We start from the raw sequence: 24,352 nt of genomic DNA, 5'->3' as shown, positions 1-24,352 counted from the left end.
CCACTCATCGAGTTACCGGAACGGTCGGAGAGGGTTGGGTCTTTTTTTAAAAAAGGAGGAGATTGGGTGGGCGCGCATGGAGCAATTACAAAGATGCCGGTTGACGCTTAAGACGGACGCCTTTCATTCATGCTTTCGACGCAACGCAAGGGACAAAACAAAACAAAACCGTTCGATAAATCTTACGGGGGGGATTGGATTGGGGTGTATTTCGTTCTGACAGTAAAGAGATTGAACAGTGGGCGAATTAAAAACACGAAGAAAGAGGAGCTTATCATAAACAACAACACATTTAATGTTCATTTAAAATGCATTGAAACCCATAAAATAATCCTTGGAAAATGTAACTTCAAACAATTATAAACCTTTTTGCTTGACCTATTTAAATCATTTTTTTAATAATAAATTCCTCTCTCAATTTTCCATCCCAATGGAAGCAGTCTTCCGCCACCCACAGCACACGCCTTACGCACACGTGACGCCGTAATCTTCGTCGTCGTCGTCGTCGCAATGGCAACCACTGCACTGAGCGACTCCGACACTCCGTGCGAGATCGCGCGAGTACCCAGAAGCAGCACCACCACAAATGAGTGCCCTGTTCCGGGTTGTAATATCATTTACCGAAGCTTTTAATCGAATTCCTTTCGGCAAGAGCAGGCCGAAGCGAAGTGCTACACTCGCATACACTCATGCGGGCAGGCAGGCGTACGCTTTTACTATTTCGTCGCTGTCGTCGTAGGGCTCGTTTTGCGTCGAGCCATTCTTTGTCTCTGGCATTCTATTTTGACTTTCGAGAGTTGGGCATACTGGAGGATCTGCCGCGTTGTTTTTTTTTTTGGTGGTAAACAAGGTCCCCAAAACCCTGTGACGCAGCCTGTCACCCATACATAATGTATGTGTTCTGGGCCGTTCTGGGTAGGGAAGGTTTTTTGGGAGGAGGGCTAAAAAGCCACCAAAAAGCGCATAGACGGATGCAAAGAAACAACAGCAGTCAATGGCCAAAAGGGGAAAAAACGCAGAGCACACCCGAAACGTACGTGAATACAATTTTTCATTCAATTCAGTCCTTCCTAACCGCGCCTTTTTTGTGGATGGTTGCCTCTATTTCCCCCGCCTTCGGGCTGCGGCGCTAAATTGTTTCTTTTCATCCGCCGCGATGAGCGGTCGTTGAATTATGAATACACAAATACCGTACACACACACACAGGCACAAACACACGCGAGGGAAGCAGGGAACGAACAAGCGCTACGCCTGTGCCCTGTGCTTATTCAACACCGCAAAGATGATATGCAAATTAACGATCGATTCGAAGATGGGAAGCGGCACGGGATGCGCTCGGCGCTTTCGATTCTCATCAACCGGCGCGGTGTCACGCTTTTTCGTGACATTTCGTATCGCACGTGCCCGCCACTACATGCTCCAGTGCCGAAAACATGAGAAATGAATTTTAAAACACCAGCCAAGTGCGAATGATGGTTCGAGGGGGGAAAATGTGTGTAAAAGAAAATCTTTGTCAGGATGCAGAAAAAAAATAATAACCTCAACTCCGTTCGCCTGGTGTGAGCGAGAGCCGAGCGATTTTAATTACACACTCTCGCGCAAAGAGGTGAACGGAGGAGTGATGAATTAATTCAATTCACCGCCAATACGCTGCAATAAGAGTAAATGTTTTCATTTCTTTTGACGTTGTCGTCGTTTTTATACATATTTTTTTGTGTGGTTCCTTTATTGATGGGGAGCGGAAGTTTTTCATTTTAACACTGGTTCGTTTTTAATTAACATCAACTGACCAATGAATGCATATTTGTCGGTCAAATATATTCAATGCTATATTGTTTGCTTAAATAAAAAGGAGGTCAATGAAAGCGGCACCGGTTTAATGTTTAAAAATGTTCTTTTATCCTTTTTAGTAGAAAAATAAGTCACTTTCCTGCTAAAATTGGTAGAATAATGTCACAGTGTTATCTTATTGCATACATTTAGGCGTTTAGCAATGCTTACAACAGGGAAACTGTCTACTTTGCCACCAAAATGTATTTGACTCAATGTGCAATTTTCCCAAGAAATGTGTGAAAATAACACCACCAAAATAGCATATTGTTCCTTTTCTTAGCAAAATGGAAAGTAAGCCCATGGGCACATGGGCTAAAAGAGGTCGTGCGAAGCAAAAATCTAAGCGCCTTAACACCCGAAATCAACTATAAACTGTCCTAACTACCTTCGCTTGATCGAGCTTACCCGAAAGAATTACCTCGCTCCACCCTTCCACCAAAGGATCCAATCAATGGAACCAACCTAACAGGAAAAAGGAAATTGTACATAAATTTCAATCCAACCCGTTGACCGTTCTTAAATCACAAGCACAACCGAGGTTTTGGGTTCCGCGTCCGCAATCTACCATCAATCGACCGTGGTGTCGCAAATCTTATCCAAAACGAGCTTGGTGGTTTCGCGTGTTATTGAGACTCCGAAGAATCGGTTCGAGTGTACCTATGGGCAGAGCGACGAATGTATCGTCGATCAAACAAACTTTTCGTGCACAGGCGAAGGGCTATAGAAAAGAGCCTGCCCGGAAGCAGTTGACTGGTGAAATATTGTTTTTATTTTTCAGCATTCACACAGACACACACACACACACAATCCTTGTTAACGTGACGCAAAGCCGTACTATTTTCGCCACCCGTCGCGTTCCCAGGTGCTAGATCGATTAATGGACTGCAGTGCTCGAACGAGACGAAACGCTCGTTTGCCGAAAAATATGATTATGCTGGCAGTAAATTGACCTGCCACGGTCCGTACAGGAGGCGGCACTCGGCAACCACCCAAACAGTGCTTCATGTTCGACAGCAACAACGCACCAGCACAAACCCTTTCCCTCCCCGCGTGCCCCGGTCGGTCGTTCGGGGCAACTTATTTATACGACGGATAAGTACGCTTTCATGACCAGTTCTATTTCCGTCCAGGACTGGCTGTATCGGCACCGGTTTGTGTTGCCCTTTATTTTTGGGATGAAGTTGCTCCTCCGACCCGGCCCTATTCTAATGGAGCTCAGCTTGCTAAGCCAGTGATCCAATTTGCTGCCAAAAGGGGAATCCAAAGGCTACACACGTATGTTTGGGTGTTAAAATTCCCTTCCGATTCACCTTCTTCACACCCAAACATCGGTTAAATATGGCACCGAGTTGTTATTCGCTGGGTAATGGAATACTTGAAGCAAATATGTGTGTAATCCCACCCATAATCCATACCCATGCAGGAGTGGTAAATTTTACGATTCATTTTCCCCCAGTTTCCTCCCAGAACCTTTTCCTTGTTTCCTCCCGCGCGGTGGACCAGCTTTTCTTCGGTTCCACGTGGACACACGTCTGGGCGTCCCTTAAATATTCATGTCAATTTCATTCGAAATGGGATGACATTTGATTGGACACTGTTTCAACCGATCCGCAGTAGGGATGTGAAGCATTCCATTGCTTTCGGGAGGGAAACATAGCGAGCGGGCAGCGTCATCATACAGTTTCGGACGACTCATTTCCGAACGATCCGATCCGGAATGAAGCTAGCGAAACGGGGGTAGAGAAAGGAGAAAAGGTTTCAGTATTGAACAGTAATACATGATGAGGGACTTTCCGTACACTATATGAATAGCCTCGATTTCCATACTGTTTCGTGGTGGTTGAAGCTTTCATCATTGAATGGAACTCATTGCTGGATAAAATGCAAAGCAACTTCGCATTGGACGGTCCAGTCGGAAATCAAAGCACACAAGAGCCATGAAAAATTGTCTTTTGTATTTTAAATTTTAATTATTCTTATTTAAATCAGACAAAAAAGTAGTTAAATGCTAAACAAAGTAGTTAAATGCTAGATGAAAGCAATTTAATTGTCTTTGAAGATGGCAATACCTTACAGCAGACCAAGTGAATCCTCTTAAGTTATCAGTGGCTATTGCTTATTTAATCCTACCGAGAATCATTCTGCTCTAAACTTTCGCTCGTTATTCCGCTCCTTAACCAACAACCAGACACCTTCACACTTCCCTCCCCTGTTCGAAGCTCGAAGCAGAAAAGCATTAAAACAATTTCAATAAAGAACTTTCCCCTTTTTTTGCCACAGCGAACACAGCAAAGAAAAGAAGCTACCACCACCTTCCCATATCATCCACTGGACCCTACCGCTGACCCGGAGTGCTATTGTGTGCTATACTTTTCCATTACGATAAACGTTTACAGTGCGCTTTACAATCACAAACAATCAGGCGCCTCCATCCCTCACCCGCCGCACACAGGCAGCGCACATACACACATTTGCACAATGAAAATTGAAAACTATCCAACCGGGACGGGGTTTTTGTGGTTTTTTTTTTTGCTCTTTCCCCCTCTTCGATGTGCAAAGAGATTTGAAAAGAATTTTCCACCCCCCAAACCTTCTAAGCATGCAAACGACAGGAGATTGGTCCCTTGCCACCCTTACCATTCTAGACGGCTTTGAAGGGGGGAGACGGGTTTGCAAATTGCAACTGCAAATGACGAAGCATCTTTGCGGGCTGAGGTGCGGCTGAACAGAAACAACAACACAAATCGGACATTATTCCTTTTCATTATTCGAAAACCCAAACGACCATTCAGCTGTGCAGCAAACGCCACGCTCGGACTATCATTGCTTGCATCGCGTCAAAACCAGGATACAAGTCCGTGAAACAATGCTGTGTGATAGTGTGATAGGGAGTGGATGAACCATTTCTTTTTTTTTTCGAGCTGAATAAAAACAGTGCCACTGTGTCTTTAGTCCGAACGGGTTTTCGGGAGGGGTGAAACCATCAAGAGTGGAGCGGTGGAGGAAGCACAGCATGGCAGTATCTTCCGCTCTCAGCGTTGGGCCCATAAAGTAGAGCAGCAACATGGTGCTGCTGCTGCTGCTGCCGGTGCCAACTTCCGGCGTAGTGTGGAATGTAGTGGCAGCAGTGTCGATTTGAGACAATCTGCTCCCCGTATCGCCCCTCGTAAATTGCATGCTTTTATGAGTGTCTGTTTTGGCGGACGTGTAGGACAAGACGCAAGACACAAGTGCAGTGCGGTGTAAAATAGAGAGATAGTTGCTTCGTTACTCGCCTCCGACTCAGACGACACAGACTTATGTGAGTGTGTGTCTGTGTGTCTGTGTGTTTCTGTGTGCCATCAGGCGTATCGGGGAAATGGGAAAAAATTGATAGGAAATTAAGTTTATCCCAATCAATGCATGTCGGGCTGGTTGGGAAAGTGAGGACGATAAGTGTGCAGCTTTGGAGGTATGAGTGCTACTTTCTCGTGAACGTTTGTAGTTTCGGAGAGGGTTTTTGATAAGCTTTAACTCAAAAGAAAGAACACTCATGTAACACGATCGTTACCCTACTTCACACTGATTTCATCTTAATGGTACGTTGATCATTCAACATTAAAATCACATTTTAAACTTACTTGCCTGCTCCATTTCCATCGCAGCGTTCTTTGTGCACAGTTTGAACAAGTTCCGCCAAACCCAATGGCTCAACTATTACCGTCCATTAGCGTGTTTTTCTTTTAATTTGCTAACCATAACCATTACCTTACAATTGCAACCGTTACACACCCTTGCACACGATGATTGCTGACGGGTGTTCGTTTGCTGGGAAGGTGTTTTGCTCGACACGAAACAACAGTAATAACCGGGTAGCGTGAGGCTGCTCAATACTTCGCGCGTCCAAATGATGGCATCACGTGTGTGTGTGTGCGTGTGTTTTCGCCTCGCGTAACAAACGATAAGCTGCAGCGCAATCATCGTTTTTACAATGGAAGAAGAAAAACCTTTGCAACTACTTTTGCCACACACACATGGTTAAATCAACGTAATCAGATATCAACGTCACGTGAAATGGTTCTGCTCGGTTCTTAGCGTATATGACAATCCAGTTTCACTTCTTGTTTTCAAAGAATGTAATAAGGTTGGGTGAACTACGGCTTCTTTCTATAGCACTCCACCACTATTTGCAGCGTGTTCATGTGCAACCGTGTGGAGAAGCTTTCAGCTGCACGTTCTCTTCCTGATTCTAATGAATTTTGAACTGTAACGCTGGTGATGATTCAAAACCAGGGAAAAGGAAAAGCATGCTTAAGCAGCTTTAGAAAGAAGTAAAGCAAAACTATCGAAATGTTCTTTCGTCTCGCACTCCAGTAGTTAAATGGTGGAGGTTTGTCGAAACAAACATTTTCCTGGTGCTCGATTACACAGAACGCCTGAAGGTATGCAATCTGGAGAGTTGTGCATAAAAATGTATTAAATTGAAAGTAAAAAAATTTAAATAATTATTTATAGCCATTCCTCCCAAACAGTCACAAAATAAACAATGAATAAAGTATTTCTTGCGTGTTATTACTATGATTTTTTTTAAGTAAAGAAAGTAATGGCTCTACATCATATTGCATATCTTACAGGCGCAAAGCATGGTTTGGCGAGAGATCTTTTCTAGCTATACCGTACCTTTTCCGTTGCCGTTTCAAGTGGGCCATTTCAGTGCACCTTCAACGTAAAACAATTGTCTTCCAAAGCTTCAAAGAAAAAACGGCTCCACCGGGCAACATAATAAGAACTACGATAATGTCACACCGCCAATCCCACAACACACGTGCCCCAGCTAGCTCAGAGCGAACTCCAGCGACTATTCGGTTCTCATTAGCTACGCAGGAAGCTTGTTTAAAATGAAAGCGTACCTTTTCCGTTGAAACTACACTCCCTTTTCGTTTGCTCTTCTTCTGAAAACCACATCATTTGCGCACGCAGCATAACGGATTAAGGCAATTTTATTCTTCCCTTTCATATTGCCGCCATAACCATACTTACGGTAATGTATGGTAATCGTGGCAGCCTCCTGGCGGATTTTAACCATTTGTTCCATTTCTACACCCTTTTGCGCTCCTTGGCCGGTGGCTTGGTGGTGGTGGTGGTAGTCCGGGACGTTGTACTATTGCGTTTAGTGGATTGGCGCGACGGTTTACCCGTCGTACGCTCCGTGCTCGTTTCCTTCATATTTCGACCACGTTTGGACTTTTTCGTTTTCTTACGTCTCGGAGGTGGAGTGGTCGTTGTCGTGGTAGTAGTGGTGGTGGTAGTGGTGGTAGTAGTAGCTTTGGTCGTAGAGCGTGTCTTTTTCACACGTCGCTTTGTAGGGGATGGTACACTGGCCACAGTGGTGGAGGAAACTGCTGTGCTTTCCGTGCTTACGCTAACGTCGGTAGGAACGGGCAACGGTCTAATGACCGCTGTGTCCACAATGCTAGGACTTTGCGATACAACCGGTTGAGCCTGAGCCACGCTGGGAGTAGTCACTATTAAAGATATTGGGACGGCAACAGGGAGCATCGTAACATTTCTCACTATCGGTTGCATCGTCACTGGAAAGAGGGAAACAATTTAGTACCAAAACAGCGCTTTGGAGATCAGCAGTAAATATCCTTGCCTGTAGCCAGTTCCAGTGCCGTATATTCGGGATAGCTCACATTCGCCAGCCAAGTCAGATTGGCGTAGTCATAGTCGAGTGGAGCGAAAGCATCGTCCACAGTGGTACAGTTCGTACAATCAGGCACCACACTTACTGCCCCAAATCCAGCACTGTATGCGACCTAAAAATTGAACGTACAAGCGAGTTAAATCCAACGGGACTGTTGCTTCAAAAAACGCGGTAAATCTCCATGCTTGCTTACCGTACCACCGGATTTCGCTTGAGCTCCTGGAATTTGGGCCTGGAATTTTAAAACGACTCTTTTTTAAAAGACATTTTAAGTGGGAGCTTTCTCTCTCCCCTCAACTAACCTGTGTTGCGCCCGGTCGTCTCGTAGTAGCCTGTTTTTAAAAGCGCAAGAAAATTCGACCCCGATTATAGAACAGCAGCTAATTTATTCTGCACTCACATAATTACCTGCACACGCAACGGAGCCGACTGTTGGGGTGCCTGGAATGGAGCAAACAAAAAAACCGCCCCCCAACCGCAACATAACGTACGCATTATTGCATAAACATGAGCCGCTTCTCCTAAGCTCTAGCTACTTACCGCCGTTGCTCCTATTTTTTCGTAATCCATAATAATTAGACGATGTGCTCGCTGGCAGCGGCAGCAAAGAGAAACAATGGAAATTATGAAATTATGCAGTTTAAACAATAGCAACAGTATAACGCATACGGCTTACCTTAACCGGTGCTGGAGTCGTTTGCCCAACGGCTTCCTGCAAGATTTAAAAGGAAGAAAATAAATTATTTATTTCCACAAAACAAACCCACCCACTTTTTTCTCTTACATACCTGAAGCATCATTGAGATGGTTATAATTTGTAACGACCATATCCACGCTTTGAATCGACTCATGATGATTGGATTCTACTTTGGCTGCTGTCGGTGCCAAACGAGTCTAAACCCCACCTTGCCGTACGTATGGCTTTTATGCGTTCCAGCGACAACCGGACGATAATGTGACGTTCATTAAAAACCGCTTTAAAATTTTCGGCGGCCTGTTAAAATCCTATTATCATTCATTTTCGCTGATAGTTGCAATTTTGAGAAGCTGGAAAAGAAAGAAAAATTATTTTATAAACGTACAAACGACAAAACACCTTCCTTTTGGGCCACGTATTACCACGCTTTTACAGAGGCAAACATTTACAAAATAATTAATAATTAATTAATAATAATTAAATGTGTCGTTTTCTCAAAGGAATGATTGTAACGAAACCCAATAAACGTTTCGTTTCCGCCAATTTTATTTCATCGCCTTTCCAAACGGTACACATACACACAGGACAAACATACATATTACGATCGCGATTCACAATCGTCGATCGATCGTCACTCCTTTTTTTTTTCTTTTTGGTTAGAACAAGCGTTTAAGCGTTGATCGTTGATCGGTTCGGTTACTCTTCCGCAATCGCGACACATCTGCGCTCTCGATGCGTCCACCAAATGTCGTTATAAATAAAACATCTGTTATCTCGCTAAAACTAAAACACCCAGAACAGCTGACTGCCCTGGGATTGGAACGTTATATCCTAACTGGGGTTATGGGTAGATGAAACGGAAAATTGGATTCTGCGATCACAGGCGAAACTGGCTACTGTCGTCGGTGCAACTATTTCGCCTACAAATTCGAACGACTAAAATTGTAAAATGCAAATCTATGAACTATGAACGCCGCTACCGTTACTGTTGCTGCTACTTATAGCTTAAGTAAAACGGGCACGCCCCCCTAGACGTTGATGCGCGGTTTGCCGCCCGAACCACCGCCCTGTGCGCTCTGGTGCCGTTGCTTGATCGCTTTTAGCCGCTGGTTGCAGTACACCCGGAGAAAGATGGCCAAAAACACGATCAGCACACCGACCACGCCGAGGAACGAGATCCGGTGCTGGTAGATCAGGCAGGACAGCAGTATGGCAACGGCCTGCCGGAGCGTCATGATGATCGTGAACACGACCGCCCCAAACGTAGCGATCGTGTAGAAGATGAACAGCTGCCCGATGGCGGACGAGATCGACAGCACCACACAGTCGACCACAAACTTCGGATGGTCGACGGCAAACACGAGCGAGCTGTAGAAGCCGCCCTGCATCGCGAGCGACGCCCCGGTGAACAGTGTGCTGAACAGGTTCACCCCGCACATCATCTGTATCGAGCTCATCGAGTAGGATTTGAACAGCTCGCCCTGCCAGTTCGAGGTGAAGCTGTCGAAGATCATGTAGAACGTGAGCAGCAGCACGCCGGTCAGCGTGGTCATGGCGGACGCTTTCGACTCGTCGGTCGAGCCGGTCAGGAAGAAGATCATACCGACGGAGATCATGACCGCGGTCAGATACTCGTAAAACTCGTACTTGTTGCGCGATATGATCTTGCCCATGATCATCACCGGGATGATTTTGCACGATTTCGCCAACACCTGGGTGGGGAAGTTGACGAACTTCAGTGCCTCGTACTGGAACCAGGCGCTCATGATGTTGGAAAACGAAGCGAACGAATACTTGTACAGTGGGGCACGGTGCCGGAACTGGCGCTTCGCCACGAGATACACTGCCGTTATCAGGAAGCCGAGCACACGGTTCGAGAACACCAGAAACTGGGAGTCTTTGAAGTGCGATTTGCGCTTCTCCGGCCCCTCGTACTCTTGGGTCATTATTTTCTCCTGCAGCACGCCCCAGGTAAGGTAGGAACCCATCAGCCCCACCAGACAGTAGCAGAGCAGGGCACACTCCTGGGCCGTGGTGCGCTTGCTGCCGGTCGCTCCCTTGCCGGCCCCGGCCGGGCCATCCAGCGGCCGGTCCAACCCGTCCGTGCCCGTGCCGGAGTAGCAAAACTTTACCAGCGCGGACAGATGGGAACGGTCCGAACGTTCCATGTACTTGGTGCGCTTGGCATACTTGTAGATCAGCACGCCCGGGATGAAGATGCAGAAGTAGCCGAACAGGTTGACGAGCAGGCGCAGCAGCCACGAGTACTCTTTCGACTTTTGATCGATCAGCTGGCTGAGGGACAGTTCGGGCCTCGGTGCGGCCCCTTCGGCCGGTGGCGGCAGCACCAGTTCCGGCGGTCCATCGGCAAGCGTTTCGTGCAGTATTTGCGATACCAGCCGGACGACGGTAATCGTTACGATGATGATGAACCTGAAGCGAAAGGAGTGAAGGCGTTTTTGGCGTTAGTTTTTGCCATTAGAGCTACGTTTCAAGGACGAGCCTTTCACTTACAGAATGATGATGTCTGGCACGTAGTTCCTCATGGTGGCTGGCTCTCGAATGACGCGGACGAGGACACACGACGGGAACCACTCACAGTAGCATCGATTGTGTTTAAATCCACGCGGGAAGTAAAACAACGAATTTGTTGTTCTCGGTAAAGCACACACACACGATAGCGTACACGTGCCGTGAATATTTACGTTCCTTTGCTTTGGAGCGTTTGGAGTTTGGGCCGGGCAGATTCTCCCAAAGCAAACAAAACGCCCCACCGATGAACTGCTCACAAAAGTGGCCGCCTTTCAGGAATGGAATTCCCTCGTCACATAATTCGTTCCGCGCACGGGTTTACTACACTTTCCACCGTCGTCCCTCTGGCCAAACGAAAGCGGGCCAACAAGGCTTTTGCGTGCGTGAAACAAAACACCACCAATTGTGACAGCTCGGAACAGCTGATGCTTGACGTTTGGGTTCATGTGTGACAGCTGTAGTGATGATGTGGGGAAGGAAGGGGGTGACGGGAGTTGTTTACTGTTTTGCGCGAAACGTCAATCACGCTTCACAACAATAATATATTTCACCATACTGCAGGCGCATCGACGGAATGTCCGTGTAGTGCAGAAAATGCGCGTTATTTCGGGACAGTTCGGGAAAACGAGTCTTCCAGTAGGTTTGCTTACCGCCCTGAGGACATCGTCGGTAGGATGTTGGCGGTTCTACTGTGATAAACCGTCCGTCAAGGGCGCGCTCGCAGCAGCAGCTCCACCACCCCACACGGCCACCAGCAATGAGCAGGAAGTTCGCGTTCGTTTTGCACCTAGTCCAACAGGTAGAATCTATCATCTGCTTACGTGCCTTATCGTTTTAACAATCTTTCCCCATTTTTGCCTCAGGCTACATGCATCTCGGTGGACTACGGACAGCGCTGTACAACTATCTGTACGCCAAAGCGCACGGTGGCAAGTTTGTGCTGCGCATCGAGGACACCGACCGGGAACGGTTCGTAGAGGGTGCGGCAGACAAAATGTACGCCGACCTCAAGTGGGCCGGCGTCGAACCGGACGAAGATCCGTACAAAGGTGGACCGTACGGTCCGTACACCCAGAGCCAGCGGTACGAAATCTACAAGCAGGAGGTGAAAAAGCTGATGGAAGATGGCCGCGCGTACTACTGCTTCTGTACCGAGCGACGGCTGGAGCTGCTGCGCAAGGAAGCACTCCGGCTGCGCCAGGTGCCGAAGTACGATAACAAGTGTCGCCACCTGACGCCGGGCCAGATTGCGGAGCGGCTGGCGAAGAACGATAAGTTCTGCATTCGCTTCAAACTCGCCTCGAAGGGGGACGAGTTTAACGATCTGATTTACGGCAAGATCGTGTACTTCATCGCACAGCAGGAGGGCGATCCGGTCATCATCAAATCGGACGGCTTCCCGACCTACCACTTCGCGAACGTGGTGGACGATCACTACATGCGCATCACGCACGTGCTCCGTGGGGTGGAGTGGCAAATCTCGACCCCGAAACACATACAGCTGTTCCACGCGTTCGGCTGGCGGCCGCCCCAGTACGCCCATCTGCCGCTCATCATGAACCCGAACGGGTCGAAGCTTAGCAAGCGGCAGGGCGACGTGCAGCTGGAGCACTACCGCAACAATGGCGTTTTTCCGCAGGCCCTGCTCAACTACATCACGCAGAGTGGCGGTGGCTTCGGACGGGAGCTGCTCGACATCGACGCACCACAGCTGACCGATCTGATACGACAGTTTGATCTGAAGAAGATCAATGCCAACTCGAGCCGGCTGAATCCGGAGCTGTTGAAGCACTTCAATCGGGCGGAAATTAGGTACAAGCTGCAGCACGACAGTGAAGCCGCCGAACGGATTGTCCACGAGGTTACGGAAATGGTGCGGAAGGAGTTCTCGAAGGACGTGAAAAACCTGCAGCTCAATCCGGAGCACGTGCGGGATGTGCTGAGCTGGTCGCTGCCAAGGATAGACTCGCTGCAGGATCTGGTGAAGAGCAAGCTTTCCTTTCTGTGGGTGCTGCCCAAACCTACCAAGCAGCAGATAATCGATGCCGGTAGGTGCTTCCCGCATGTGATTTTGTATTCTCTTTCTTACCTTTCCCAACGCGTTCTCTCACCGGACAGACATTCTCGCAGTGCTGGCAAAGAACCTCGCCGCCGAAGCAGAAGTGCCGGAGTTTAACAAATCGGAGCTGAGCCGTTTCATTAAATCGTTCGCCGAACGAAACCACCTTGCATTTGAGAAGCTGATGAAAGCGCTCCGTTCGGGACTGAGCGGACTGCAGGAAGGTCCGTCCGTGCCGGAGATGATGGAAATACTCGGTCGGGAGAAGACGGTCGAGCGGATTGAACTCGCTGCCGGGCGACACAAGTAATTTTGGAGGACGGTACCCTAAAGTCCACTAGCTTTATTGGCGGTTCGTATAGTTGCTGTTTGTTTGTTTGGGAGTTGAAGATGATTGTTGCTAAATGTATAACGTCACACACAAAGACCGACTGGGATCGTGCATGTGTGACGCTATGTACATTGGGAAAACTAGACTTTCAAACCAAATGTTGCGTAAAATATAGAATTAATATTAGTGTTGAAAGAGTAAGTGATTCCCAGAACTAATTTTCCTACGCACATCATCCGCACCCGGCTTCATATGCTGCCTACAATCCTCGCCCGATTCTTGATCCTCCTCCAATTCCCTCTGTTATTCATATCACAATTAATTCATTTAAAAAAAAAACTATAATTTGTCTTACATTCCTATCGGGTAAAGTTAGTTCAAGATGAGTAATATAGTAGTAGCGGGAAAATTGTAGCACATTATTTAGACCAGCCTAAAATTCACGGTCGGTAAGTACCATCGGGGCCACCAGCGTCCAGCCGTACAGGGCAACGCACATCCAGCTGGAAACCACCTTTACCCACATCGAGGCAGCATTCGCGTTCAGCGTATCGAGTGAAGAATTTGGCCTGTAAAGAACACTCCGCTTTAGCGATCATGAAAAACAACTCAATATAATTCATATACTTACTGATACCAGTTGGTAAGCGTCATCATCACGTACAGCGTGGCCGTGATGAAGACGATGTGGAACAGGGACCAATTGTACGCGACGGCACTCTCCTCGTTGTCACGCACCTCATTGCCATGGCGACCGCCGGCATTCGATCCATCATCGCTAGCTGTAAGATCTTTTTCGATTAGATTGGATTGCAGTGCAAGAAACCAAACGAACCAAACATGGCGATACATAATACACATCGACAACGTGGGGTGGTTGTGCAAATAAAGAAGGATCCACACAAAAGGCGCATAAAAGATACAAGAGTTAGAGAAATTGAGTGTTAGTAGTTTGCTAAACAACACCCACTTCCGTGCTACAAGCTAAAGTTAGTGGTGCGTCAATAATAAGCGCGCTTCTACATGCTGCCACACGCTTCTTACCTTGATTTTCCAGATCGGGAAGCCGCGAAACGTTGCTGGCCGAGCGGAGGGACGAGTACAGGATGCACAGCAACCAGATGATCAGCCCCACGATGCTCGTCTTGTCAAAGTGTACCTTGTTCGATTTCTCGCCAATGATGCCCAGGAAGCCGGGATTGCACTCCGCATCCGGATTGTTCGCGACGGCCGACCAGGTCAGATAGACCGTGTACAGCGTTACCATGGCGCTTTGCAGCAGCCCCGACCGGGGCTGGTACTCCTGTACGCGGGGCAAAATCGACAGAAAGCTAACCGCGATGCACAGCAGCATATTGAACGTGATGAAGAACTTGTTCAGCGAGCAATCGTCGGCCTGCGTGAAGTACACGTACAGCAGCACGATGCCGGTCAGCGACAGCACGTACTGCACGCCGGTGGCGCAGCACAGGGCCGCAAACCAGCCGCGCGACTCGTCCTCCTCATAGTTGCTCACCCAGGCCTCCGCCCAGTTGTGCGCAAAGTCAATGATGTACACGAGCTGCACCAGTATGAAGGCGAACCCTCCGATCAGACCGACCCACATCCAGGCCGGTCCGAATCCGGTTTCCGGGATGAAAAAGGCACCGATCGCGATGCAGATCACGATCATGAACTTGATGCCCCAGAAACCGTTCTGCAGTGCTGCCCGCGGGTCCTTCGACGAGCGCACACCGATCATCATCAGTGCCCACAGGGCGAAGAAGCACACGAGCGCAAAGCAAATGCGATACACGGCCAGATAGCCGACGGCCGAGCTGCAGTCGATCGTTTCACCGCCCGGCACAAAGTTGGAAGCGGTCGACGTTGAGTTCGCACAGAACGGTACCTTCTGCAGGAAGTCCTGCAGACCTGGCGCCAACATGATGGCCCCCACGATGGCACCGAGCACCAGCATCAGCGCGTACATGAAGCGGGTGGAGGTCGAGTTGGACTTGAGCGACGAAGGGCACAGGGAGCAGCACAGCGAGCAGGCCGTTCCCGTGCAGCAGCAGGCCAGCTAGGGAAAAGAGAAAAAAAAACAAACAAACATAAACACAAGATAACAAACATGGGAAGACATCTTCCAGCAAACAAACGCAATGATCCGCCGTGGTACGATGAATCACGCTACAAAATTGTCATGCAGATAGGCTAATCAAATTATGGGAAGGAATAAATCTTCTCGAAAGTTGAGCTGTTTTTTTTTGTCATTCTGTGCTTGTGCTTTGTGATTGGCCTTGATGGAGTCATTACACCAGTGTGGAAAATCGATATGGAAGCAATCCGATGGTCAGCGCTTGGCTGCACTTACGTTGGCCGCTGAAACCAGTCCTAAAACGGCTCCCATTTTAAACGCTTATCCCGTTTATCGTTTGGTTTCGTTCGATGGAGGATTTTTTGTGAAAATGTGCACAGAACACTTTAATTACGACTCTTTTTCTCGAAGCCCGAACAAACAATCACCCTTCCGTGTAGGATTCGCTTTTTCAACAACAAAGGAAAGTGACAGTTGTCAGGCTGCGGCTACACCAAGCTGAAGGTGTGGAAGAAAAAAAATACATTTATTATCTTTGTATCCCACAAAATTGCTTTTTGGGAATTGGGAAATATTTGCATAATTAATTTTTTATGCAGCACGTGCATTTTACGCATCAAAAAATCGCTAAATATCAATAAAATGTATATTGCAACTCCGTTAGTCTAACCACTTGCTAACAAGCGTGTTGTCATGTTGACAGCCCGACCCGAAACGTCAGTTGGCTGACAAATACAGACGTCTTTTTTGCTCAGTCGGTCGAAAGAGAAAAAAATAATTAAGTCTTGTGCCAACTTTTGGCTCGAAATCTTCACCGACTCGTCCGTAGTTGCATTCGCCTCTTCATTTGTAACACGAGTCAGCCCATCCGCGGTTCCTTTTGCAGCCTTCAACCATGACTCGGTAAGTGTGGACCGACTGGAGAAACCCGGGAACGGTGGCGCACGATCGGATCAGACCGCTCCACACCACATCTAACCTCAATGTCGTGTGTCTCTGTGCGAGAGAGACTCGGTGCTTGAATGGAGCACGGCATCCTTGGTTCTTATTTTTACCCCCTGCTCCGCTTTGCTCTTACATCTCCCCCCTCCCACCAGGCTAACGCGTGAAGCTCCGGCCCGGGCCAACATCGAGCTGGGCGACGTGACGCACCACAACCTGAAGCAGCTGAAGAAGATCAACACGGTCGTGCTGCCGGTGTCGTACAATGACAAATTCTACCTGGACGTGCTGGAATCGGGCGAACTGGCCAAGCTTGCCTACTACAACGATGTCGTCGTCGGTGCCGTCTGCTCCCGGATCGACACGTCGGAAAACATGCGCCGGCTGTACATCATGACGCTCGGCTGCCTGTACCCCTACCGGCGGCTGGGCATCGGCACGGTGATGGTGCAGCACATCCTGAACTGCGTCGAGCGGGACGGCAACTTCGACAGCATATTCCTGCACGTGAAGGTCGACAACAAGGGTGCGATCGAGTTTTACAAACGGTTCGGGTTCGAGATCGTGGAAACGAAGCAGCACTACTACAAACGGATCGAGCCGGCGGATGCGCACGTACTGCAGAAGACGCTCACGAAAAAGGCTGCGGTGGCGGCGGCCGCCGCAATGAGCTGCCCCCATCAGCACAGTTCGGATGCGGATCGAGAACACCAGGCGGGGGTTGCGAATGGAGACAGCCATGAGGCGGCGGGCGAGGCACCGCAACCGGCGGCAGCCGCTGGCAATGCGAACAATCATTCGAGCATCCAAAACTCGACCACGCAACAAACACCGCAGGCTGCCGAAAAGAACCGATAAACCGGTCGTGTTTGAAGATCGTAACCCGCCTACCACCATCGAGCAACCCGGGTGCAGCAACCAGTGACCAGGCAGTGGGCAGGCAGTGGGCGTTGAGCGTAACCATTGGCAACGGCGAACCATTGCATTCTTCTTGCGCGCGCGTTTTCACTAGTTGGCGAATGGGAGTTCGTTCGTTCTATATTTGTTAAATTGTGTACACATGTGTGCTACATGTTCTTTACTTCACACCGGCCCCATCCCACGTGCGAGACCACACACACGACTGTGAATCAGCTTTCCCTTCCCTCCTGGCCCCATCCCCGCTTGCGCCCGCTTTCGAAAAATCGTGTTAAATAATAATCCTGTGTGGTTTAGTGTACTTGGGGGTTGCTACTACACACCCTCATATGCTGCTTCTTCGTGTTAATAGGGGGGAAAAGCTGCGTCCCGTTGGTCGGAAAATCTGTGTTCTGTTTTGTGTTTCTGTTGTAGCAGTACTCATCAATAGTTAAGCGAAGTAATAATGTACGGAATGTGCGCCCAAATCACCTACACACACATACACACACACATACACATGCAGTGAACGAAACATCTAAAAGAATAACTTAGGACGAATAAAGTTAATCACTACATAACGTAACGCAATGAATGTCGGATTCGTTTTGCTCACTTAATGGAACAGCCCTTTTACCATTGCCAACAAAGAAGAACCTGTTCTCTGTACAACAATGGACCGTTATGGTCAATCGCAAAACCCAAAATAGCTCGGTTTGATTTGCCATTTGCGCAATCGATTTTATTCTTAGCCGGTTCGACGATTAAACAAGATACTCTCTGATTGATCAGCTCCGTTAATATTGCTCAAATAAAACAATCATCACAACATTTTTTTGTCAGTTGAGAAAATACATTAAATATATATTTCGCACAAAATTTAGGTACGGTTCCGGTCTGATTTCCCATTACAACAATCTTCGCACTTTCGATTGATTTTCACCAGGACAATTGAGACAGATTGGCGAGATTATTTTAGTTTTAGTCATCCTCGAATCGGTTTGTTTAAAAATGGGGGAAAATATTCTTTAAATATATCGTTATACTGAGAGAAAAGAATGAAAGACGTTACTTAGTTAGTAGTAGAAGTAGTACGTATGACTGTATACACAAGTAACATTCTCCGGCGCCACAAAAATATCATCTTATTATTTGCGTAAACTGTAAAGTTTCGTACACATAGAGTAGTTTGTTCTTTGTTTTGCGTAAATGCTGCTTTAAATATAGTTTCATTATCACTTTCCTTTCCAACGAGTATGAACGAGAACATAGTGATTGTTTCATATCATTTGCAAGAAATCAGGGTCAAGGAAGGATAATAAAGACGAAAAAACCCAGTCTTTTTGTTCTGTGATAACAAAACCTACTGAAGATGATTGTAAGTATCAGTGTAAGTGGGATGTGATTTGTCTTGGAACCATTATGCCACACAAACGGATGGATATGATGATTGACTGTCCTCTCATTCGGCTATTGTTTCCCCTGTAAATTTCCCATTTCCTAGAAACAATAGTCCGTACTTTCAAATATTAACCGTTGGTTGGTAGTGTAACATTTTGTAACAACAGGAAATAACACGCGTGAGTTTTCACACTTCACCATTCAGGCAGGTGCGATGGTGTGATGCTGCTAAACTGGTTTTGCCGCTTATTCGCTAACCCTAACATACGCGCTAATTGCCTTTGTGGACTGTTTCAAATATTTTTCAAAACTCCTTGCACTAGCCACAACGAGACAATTGTTTGCTTGTTTGTTCACAATTTAGTTGGAGTATTGTAGTATTTGTAAAGGGGCACAACAAAGCGAGACTCTGTTGTAACAAAACAACCGTGTTGCACGGATAACAAAAGTAAAAGGATAACATAATCACAAATTACCTCGACTTACGTACTACCCAAGCACCGGTGGTTTCGGTGGATTATCGCTTGTTCTCCAAACTTCTCCTAACGCGACGCTCTTACATTAATCATACTAAGTTTGAATATCGGTAACGCGTAGAGTAAGCAGCAAATAGATGCACACAACTTTACGAAATATTTGTGTATATATATATATCCAGTAAGATTCAGTAAGCGCAAAACGGACAAGGCAGATAATAAATTACGCCCCACCATATGTATGCTCGCGTGTTAACTACGCCAGAGCGTTTTGGTTGAGTGTTTTTTCTTTTTCTTTTGGTTTTGTTGGTGCTGATTGCAAAAAGGTGCATCAATAATAGTAATAATATAAAGCCGCATCGCACTAAACACACAATGGGGGGGAGGGGGTGTGATGTAGCATCAAAGGCCAATCGGTTTGTGTTTTTGCTTCACAAAAAGGGACGTTTAACGACGACGCGTGTATTGCGCATTCTATGCACGTGCTTTGGGTCCACTCGGTTCCGTCGCTGGACACTTTCTGGAGTTGTTCGGTAATGCACCAGGAGTATGAGCCTCTTGTTTGTTTCATTTGAGCTAAATAAAAGCCTCTAGAGCCTGTTGTTTACTTGGTTTTGGTTCCAAATTTTGGTTGGGCTTTACGGAACAACAGTTTTCAGTCGAGTGGCGGCAATGCCTGGCAGCCGACGACGACGCCCTACTGCCTTACCAGCATTTTCGCTAACAGCAGCCCTGCTTCGTGCCCGGATCGTCCAGCGTGGTCGGTATTTCGAGCAGCTCGGCAATACGCTTCACGCACAGCTTCGAACCATCGTGCGCTTCTTTGGAGATCTATACAAACGGGCGGAAAGTGGACAATGCTTGTAATTGTAAACATTCCCTTATCGCCGAACAGAGTGCACAGTGTACTTACAGTTGCAAAGTTTAAGAATCCATGCGGCAGCCCGGGCAGAATGTCAAGCGCAACGGACCGGTGTAAGCTCTTCAGTCTTTTGGCAAACATCACACAATCATCCAGACAGGGATCGAGCACGACGGTCTGCAATGAGAAAGGTATAAGTGACATAAGGTTTTCTCCCTTTTGCTCTTGTGTCCCGTGCAGTCCCACGGTCCCACCACACACACCAGTATCTTGGTCGGGGGAAATTGACTCAACACCTCATCGGAGGCCCAGTACGGCGACAGGTGGGAATCCTTCGGCACGTGAAAGATGAACTCGTCGGACGGGCTGCGGGCGATCAGTGCATCCAGGTTGGTTTGCAGCTCGTTCTGCGAGCCGCCTGCTGCGATCGGTTTCGAGGCGGTAATGCTGGTGAGCGTGTTTGACACCTTGCTCACAAAGTTACTCGCCGCCGTCGTGACGCTGTACAAAGCAAATCGCACAAAAATTTATAAAAATCATTGCTTGATATGGAATTCATCTTTCAATTACCGTTCCTGAAGATTCTGAACGCTTATCGCTTCCCGGCCAATGTCGAGCACGATGTTCTCTTCCGACTGGGAACGGGACGCGGGACGAAGGATCGGTTCCAGCTCGCCGGCAGCATTCGTGGTCGTGTCGAGGACGTAGCTGAAACAAAGGAAAAGCAAGGGGTAATTAATTAGCTCATTGCCACTCGCAACTCCGTTTCCATTCGCACCCATTACCTATTGATAAAGTTCGCCACATTCTGGTTCGTGTTTTGCTCCGAGCTAATGTCGCTCGGCATATCCATATCCAAATCATCGACCACCGTCACATTGCTGCGCTCCGTGTTCAAGTTGACCTGCTGCAGCGTGATCGGCTGGGAGTCCTCCTCCAGCGACGTGATCGTGTTGCTTTCGTCCGGGCTGATGATGTCGATTGTATTGCCGAGGGATTGGCTCTGCAGCGCCAGCGTATCGCTCGCCGTGTCGCTTACCGGGCTGAGATGCTGATTTTGAAGCTGCAGTGGGGAAGGAGGGTGGGGGGAGAGTAACAAGGAAGCACTGGTTAGACGGTTGGCACCAAAAGAAGCAAAGAATGCGATAACGCGTTGATTACGAAATCACACGCACTTCACAAGCGCCATAACGTTGCTCGTGCAGATGTACCGAGAGATGACAGGGTTACATCACTCAGAGCGTCTTGCTGGGAGTTTATTGATTTGTTCTATCGGCATGGGCGGCTAAAAATAGCACCCAAATTACACTGCCCACTCCATTACACATCCGGTACAAGTACAGGTACAAGGACGTCAGTGGTGGTGCATTGAATCAGCACCGGGTTTGGTGTGCAACCCGGGAGCAGATGATTCAACACAGAACGCCTACCGTGCACAGAACTTTGCACTTGGCGGCCAATCTTCATCTCAAGAGCTAGCAATCATGGCTCAGACAGGCACCAAGACCCGTAAGGTTAAAGCATCAGGAAGAATTCATTCTGATTAGCACAAAGCACCGTCAACATTCACGCATTTTCGCCCCTATCGCCATTCCAGCTAATCGCAAAGGTCAGCGAAACAACGATCCTGTGTGGTTTTTGGGGGCTGTGTGTAAGCCCTGTTTGGAAAAAAGAATGTGTGTTCTTTTCAATTTCAACCAAATTACCTGCACCGTGTTGGCACTGTTCAGCTGCTCCCACATCGAGTTATCATCATCCCCGGAATCCGACCGATCCGGTGTCTTCTCCTGCGCCACCTTCCGCTCGTCGCTCGGCACCACCACGCTCACATTGTTGTTGCGCATCTGCTGGCCCGCATTCACGATCGCTTGGCGCTGCTCGTGCCGCTTCCGGTTTTCCTCCAGCACCTCCAAACTCGGACAGGCGTACGCCTTCAGGCAGCGCATCATAAACCCGAACGGTAGCAGCGGATCCATCAGGCACAGCATCCGCGCCGGGCTCGGCACGAAGCTGATCAGCACCGGACAGTACGCCAGAAAGATGCCGTCCGGGCGGCGTATGCCCAGCTCGATCGCTCGCATCGCGCAGCCCAGGTTAAGGTTGGCGCCGGCCGAATCGCCCGCCAGTATGATCCGCTCGCCGGTCGTACCGAGCAGCTCGCAGTTGCGCAGCGCCCAGCAGTACGCGTAAAACACCTCCTCCAGGGCGCGCGGGAACGGTGCTTCCGGGGCGAGGCTGTAGTCGATCGACAGTATCGGCACGTTCAGCGTGACGGCCCACTCGCGCAGGTACGTTTCGTGCGATTTGGAGCTCTGCGCTACGAACCCACCGCCGTGACAGTGGAACAGCAGGCCCCGGGACGCCGGGTAGATGGTGCTGCGCTGCGTGTTGCTCCGCTCGCCGATCATGCCCTTCCGCTTGACGGCCGATATCAGCCGCGCCTTGATCGGGGCCGCTCCGCCGTGACTTTTCGGGATGGGAATGTCCACAAACACGTCCTCTTCCTGCTGCTCCTGATCCTGCTGCTGCTGTGCATCATTCGACGCCGGCGCCCGGGCCGTTTTCAGCTGTATCGGTTCGGGCGGGATCGTTATCACCCGGTTCACCTTCACCTTGAAGCCGACGAACGACGGCAGCGTGTGCATCATTTCCGACTCGGCCAGAAACCAAAACGCTTTGCAAAAGTCCACGTTCGAGTTTTGCGAAATGTTCACGATGCGCCGGGCGCGCAGCTCCGGATCGAGCATGTACTTGGTGCTGGTGTACATCAGGCTGGTCGCTTTCGAGATCCGGCCGCCCTCGGAGTAGTAGCCCTCGGAGAAGCCGGCCATCCCGATCGAGATGAACTTGAGCAGCGGTTTGATCGAGTCGCAAAACTGAAACCCAAGGCACCGGCCGTAAAAGCAGTACTGGTTGATGATGCCGCCGCGCGCAAACAGCTCCTCGACCGAGTGCGACTCGTCCGGGAACAGGTCGCCCGACTGGCGGGTCCACTCGCGCAGCGTTTGCGTGTGCTGCAGGCAGGTACACAGGCTGGCCATCAGGTGGTTGTACGCTTCGACCTCCTTCACGTACACCGCCTTCCGGAACAGGATCGTGCTGCGGTTTTCCATCACGTAGCGGGCCAGCTTCAGGGCAGTCTTCACGCAGCACTCGACCACGTACAGAAAGCTGCGAAACCCGTTCCCCGGGACGGACGGGTCGAAATCGTACTCGCCCATGAAGCTCTGCACCGTCCGGACGAGCGGTTTGGCCATCTCGATGTGATCGATCAGCCCGACGAATGCACCGTGCAGCCGCAAACCGGTTTCCGTATCATCGCCCTCAAAGTAGGCGATGTTGTTGCGGCACAGATCGATCAGCGTGTCGAACAGCATCAAGCTCTGCTGCTCTTCTGAGGCGCCTTCCACGGTTTCGGCTCCCTGTTGCTGCTGCTGCTGCTGCTCCATTGCGATAATTGTAACAATGTGGTCGACGGTATGGACGTGCGAGTGGCGTAATCTTACCCTACACACGGCTGGCACACGACTGAAAGCAAATACAATTCCGCCGACGGTCCGCACTGCGGCTTATCATTATCGTGTTGCTTCACCCCGAGAACGATGCTACGCGGGGAAACGCAGGGGGTCATTCAGTTGGCCATTCTCGTGTTATTATTATTTATTTTCTGTCTATTACGAACAGAGGTTCACTGCGCCGTTTGGACTTTGCCTACCCGGATGAAGGCAATTCCCCGATTCGCTGATGACGATGACTCGATTGCACTGACGAACAAACACACACACTGATACACATACGCACACAAGCTGTACCGTACCTGCTATGCATCTACTGTTGCATCAGTGAGTCCGGGTGCACCTGTACCCGTACACCTTGCACCTTCCTTCGTTACCCTATTTTCACTGCGTTTCGCTGTGCCCGCGTGTGTGCATTGTAGTGTGGTACGGAAAATGGCACGTCACGTTTTCCGCCTCAACGCTCACGAGACACGGCAGGATGCAATGGGACGACAAGCACATGCACACGGGCACTTTGAAGGATTTTCTTCGCCTTACGACACACGATCACAAGAATGCACTGCGCTGCGTTCGCTGTTATGGAGGGAGCACACGAAATCACAAACACACGCACACACACACAAATCCTTAATGCTATCACAAAACGTTGCAGTGAGTTTATCACTTGGCAAGGAGCAATTTTCAGACCACCGATCGCTGTGACGGGTTGCACTTTCACCAGCGAAACGCATTTGCACACCGAAACCAGAAGGGAAAGCGGAATGCAGCGCAAAGTGTTTTCGTTTGCAGCGACCGATAGCGGGCGCAATAACAACAGCAGCAACAGCCAGAGTGACCAGAAATACCGAATTATCTATATTCCTACCGATTTTTTATATGCCTACCGATTCACAGATGACCGCCCTAACACTACCAATTTTCCATTTATCCTACCGAAAATCACAGATATTTGATTTTTCAGTTGTTTAAGCTCAGCCAAACAATTTATTCTAAAATCTAAATAATTCAGCGAAAATCAAATGACAGCACGTACGATTGAA

General features: G+C 48.7%; 6 protein-coding genes across 7 annotated transcripts; 2 read left to right on the top strand and 4 right to left on the bottom strand.

Annotated features, from left to right (window-relative positions):
- Positions 1–6,795: 6,795 nt before the first annotated feature.
- Positions 6,796–8,560, bottom strand: LOC133391728 (integumentary mucin C.1-like). The gene is made up of 8 exons (XM_061647753.1): positions 8,309–8,560; positions 8,197–8,232; positions 8,061–8,111; positions 7,929–7,961; positions 7,823–7,852; positions 7,714–7,752; positions 7,470–7,632; positions 6,796–7,404 (listed from the first exon to the last, which is right to left on the bottom strand). Exons 1-8 carry the CDS (start codon positions 8,369–8,371, stop codon positions 6,911–6,913), a joined length of 909 nt encoding a protein of 302 aa, XP_061503737.1. The 5' UTR covers positions 8,372–8,560; the 3' UTR covers positions 6,796–6,910.
- A 185-nt stretch (positions 8,561–8,745) lies between these two features.
- LOC1273395 (adenosine 3'-phospho 5'-phosphosulfate transporter 1) lies at positions 8,746–11,246 on the bottom strand. Its single transcript, XM_312365.5, has 2 exons — positions 10,732–11,246; positions 8,746–10,650 (listed from the first exon to the last, which is right to left on the bottom strand). The coding sequence occupies exons 1-2, from the start codon at positions 10,761–10,763 to the stop codon at positions 9,246–9,248; spliced, it is 1,437 nt and encodes a 478-aa protein (XP_312365.4). The 5' UTR covers positions 10,764–11,246; the 3' UTR covers positions 8,746–9,245.
- Positions 11,206–13,334, top strand: LOC1273396 (probable glutamate--tRNA ligase, mitochondrial). The gene is made up of 3 exons (XM_312366.6): positions 11,206–11,548; positions 11,613–12,797; positions 12,868–13,334. The coding sequence occupies exons 1-3, from the start codon at positions 11,344–11,346 to the stop codon at positions 13,116–13,118; spliced, it is 1,641 nt and encodes a 546-aa protein (XP_312366.5). The 5' UTR covers positions 11,206–11,343; the 3' UTR covers positions 13,119–13,334.
- Positions 13,119–15,870, bottom strand: LOC1273397 (serine incorporator 1). 2 transcript variants are annotated; one of them, XM_061647752.1, is made up of 4 exons: positions 15,493–15,870; positions 14,184–15,198; positions 13,771–13,930; positions 13,119–13,708 (listed from the first exon to the last, which is right to left on the bottom strand). In XM_061647752.1, exons 1-4 carry the CDS (start codon positions 15,526–15,528, stop codon positions 13,573–13,575), a joined length of 1,347 nt encoding a protein of 448 aa, XP_061503736.1. In that variant the 5' UTR covers positions 15,529–15,870; the 3' UTR covers positions 13,119–13,572. The 2 variants fall into 2 exon arrangements, with proteins under 2 accessions (XP_061503736.1, XP_312367.5); XM_312367.6 differs by having other exon boundaries at positions 13,771–13,921; positions 15,493–15,719.
- Positions 15,871–15,906: 36 nt separating this feature from the next.
- On the top strand, positions 15,907–17,641 carry LOC3290637 (probable N-acetyltransferase san). Its single transcript, XM_563593.4, has 2 exons — positions 15,907–16,119; positions 16,314–17,641. The coding sequence occupies exons 1-2, from the start codon at positions 16,112–16,114 to the stop codon at positions 17,014–17,016; spliced, it is 711 nt and encodes a 236-aa protein (XP_563593.1). The 5' UTR covers positions 15,907–16,111; the 3' UTR covers positions 17,017–17,641.
- A 702-nt stretch (positions 17,642–18,343) lies between these two features.
- Positions 18,344–24,131, bottom strand: LOC1273400 (hormone-sensitive lipase). The gene is made up of 6 exons (XM_312370.6): positions 21,501–24,131; positions 20,580–20,857; positions 20,365–20,502; positions 20,058–20,295; positions 19,846–19,971; positions 18,344–19,763 (listed from the first exon to the last, which is right to left on the bottom strand). The coding sequence occupies exons 1-6, from the start codon at positions 23,241–23,243 to the stop codon at positions 19,653–19,655; spliced, it is 2,634 nt and encodes an 877-aa protein (XP_312370.5). The 5' UTR covers positions 23,244–24,131; the 3' UTR covers positions 18,344–19,652.
- Positions 24,132–24,352: the final 221 nt, after the last annotated feature.

Source organism: Anopheles gambiae, chromosome 2 (genome assembly GCF_943734735.2).
Source record: "Anopheles gambiae chromosome 2, idAnoGambNW_F1_1, whole genome shotgun sequence".
NCBI classification, from domain to species: Eukaryota; Metazoa; Arthropoda; class Insecta; order Diptera; family Culicidae; genus Anopheles; species Anopheles gambiae.
The sequence above is the reverse complement of the archived record's forward strand: the minus strand, read 5'-3'. Positions and strand labels throughout refer to the sequence as shown.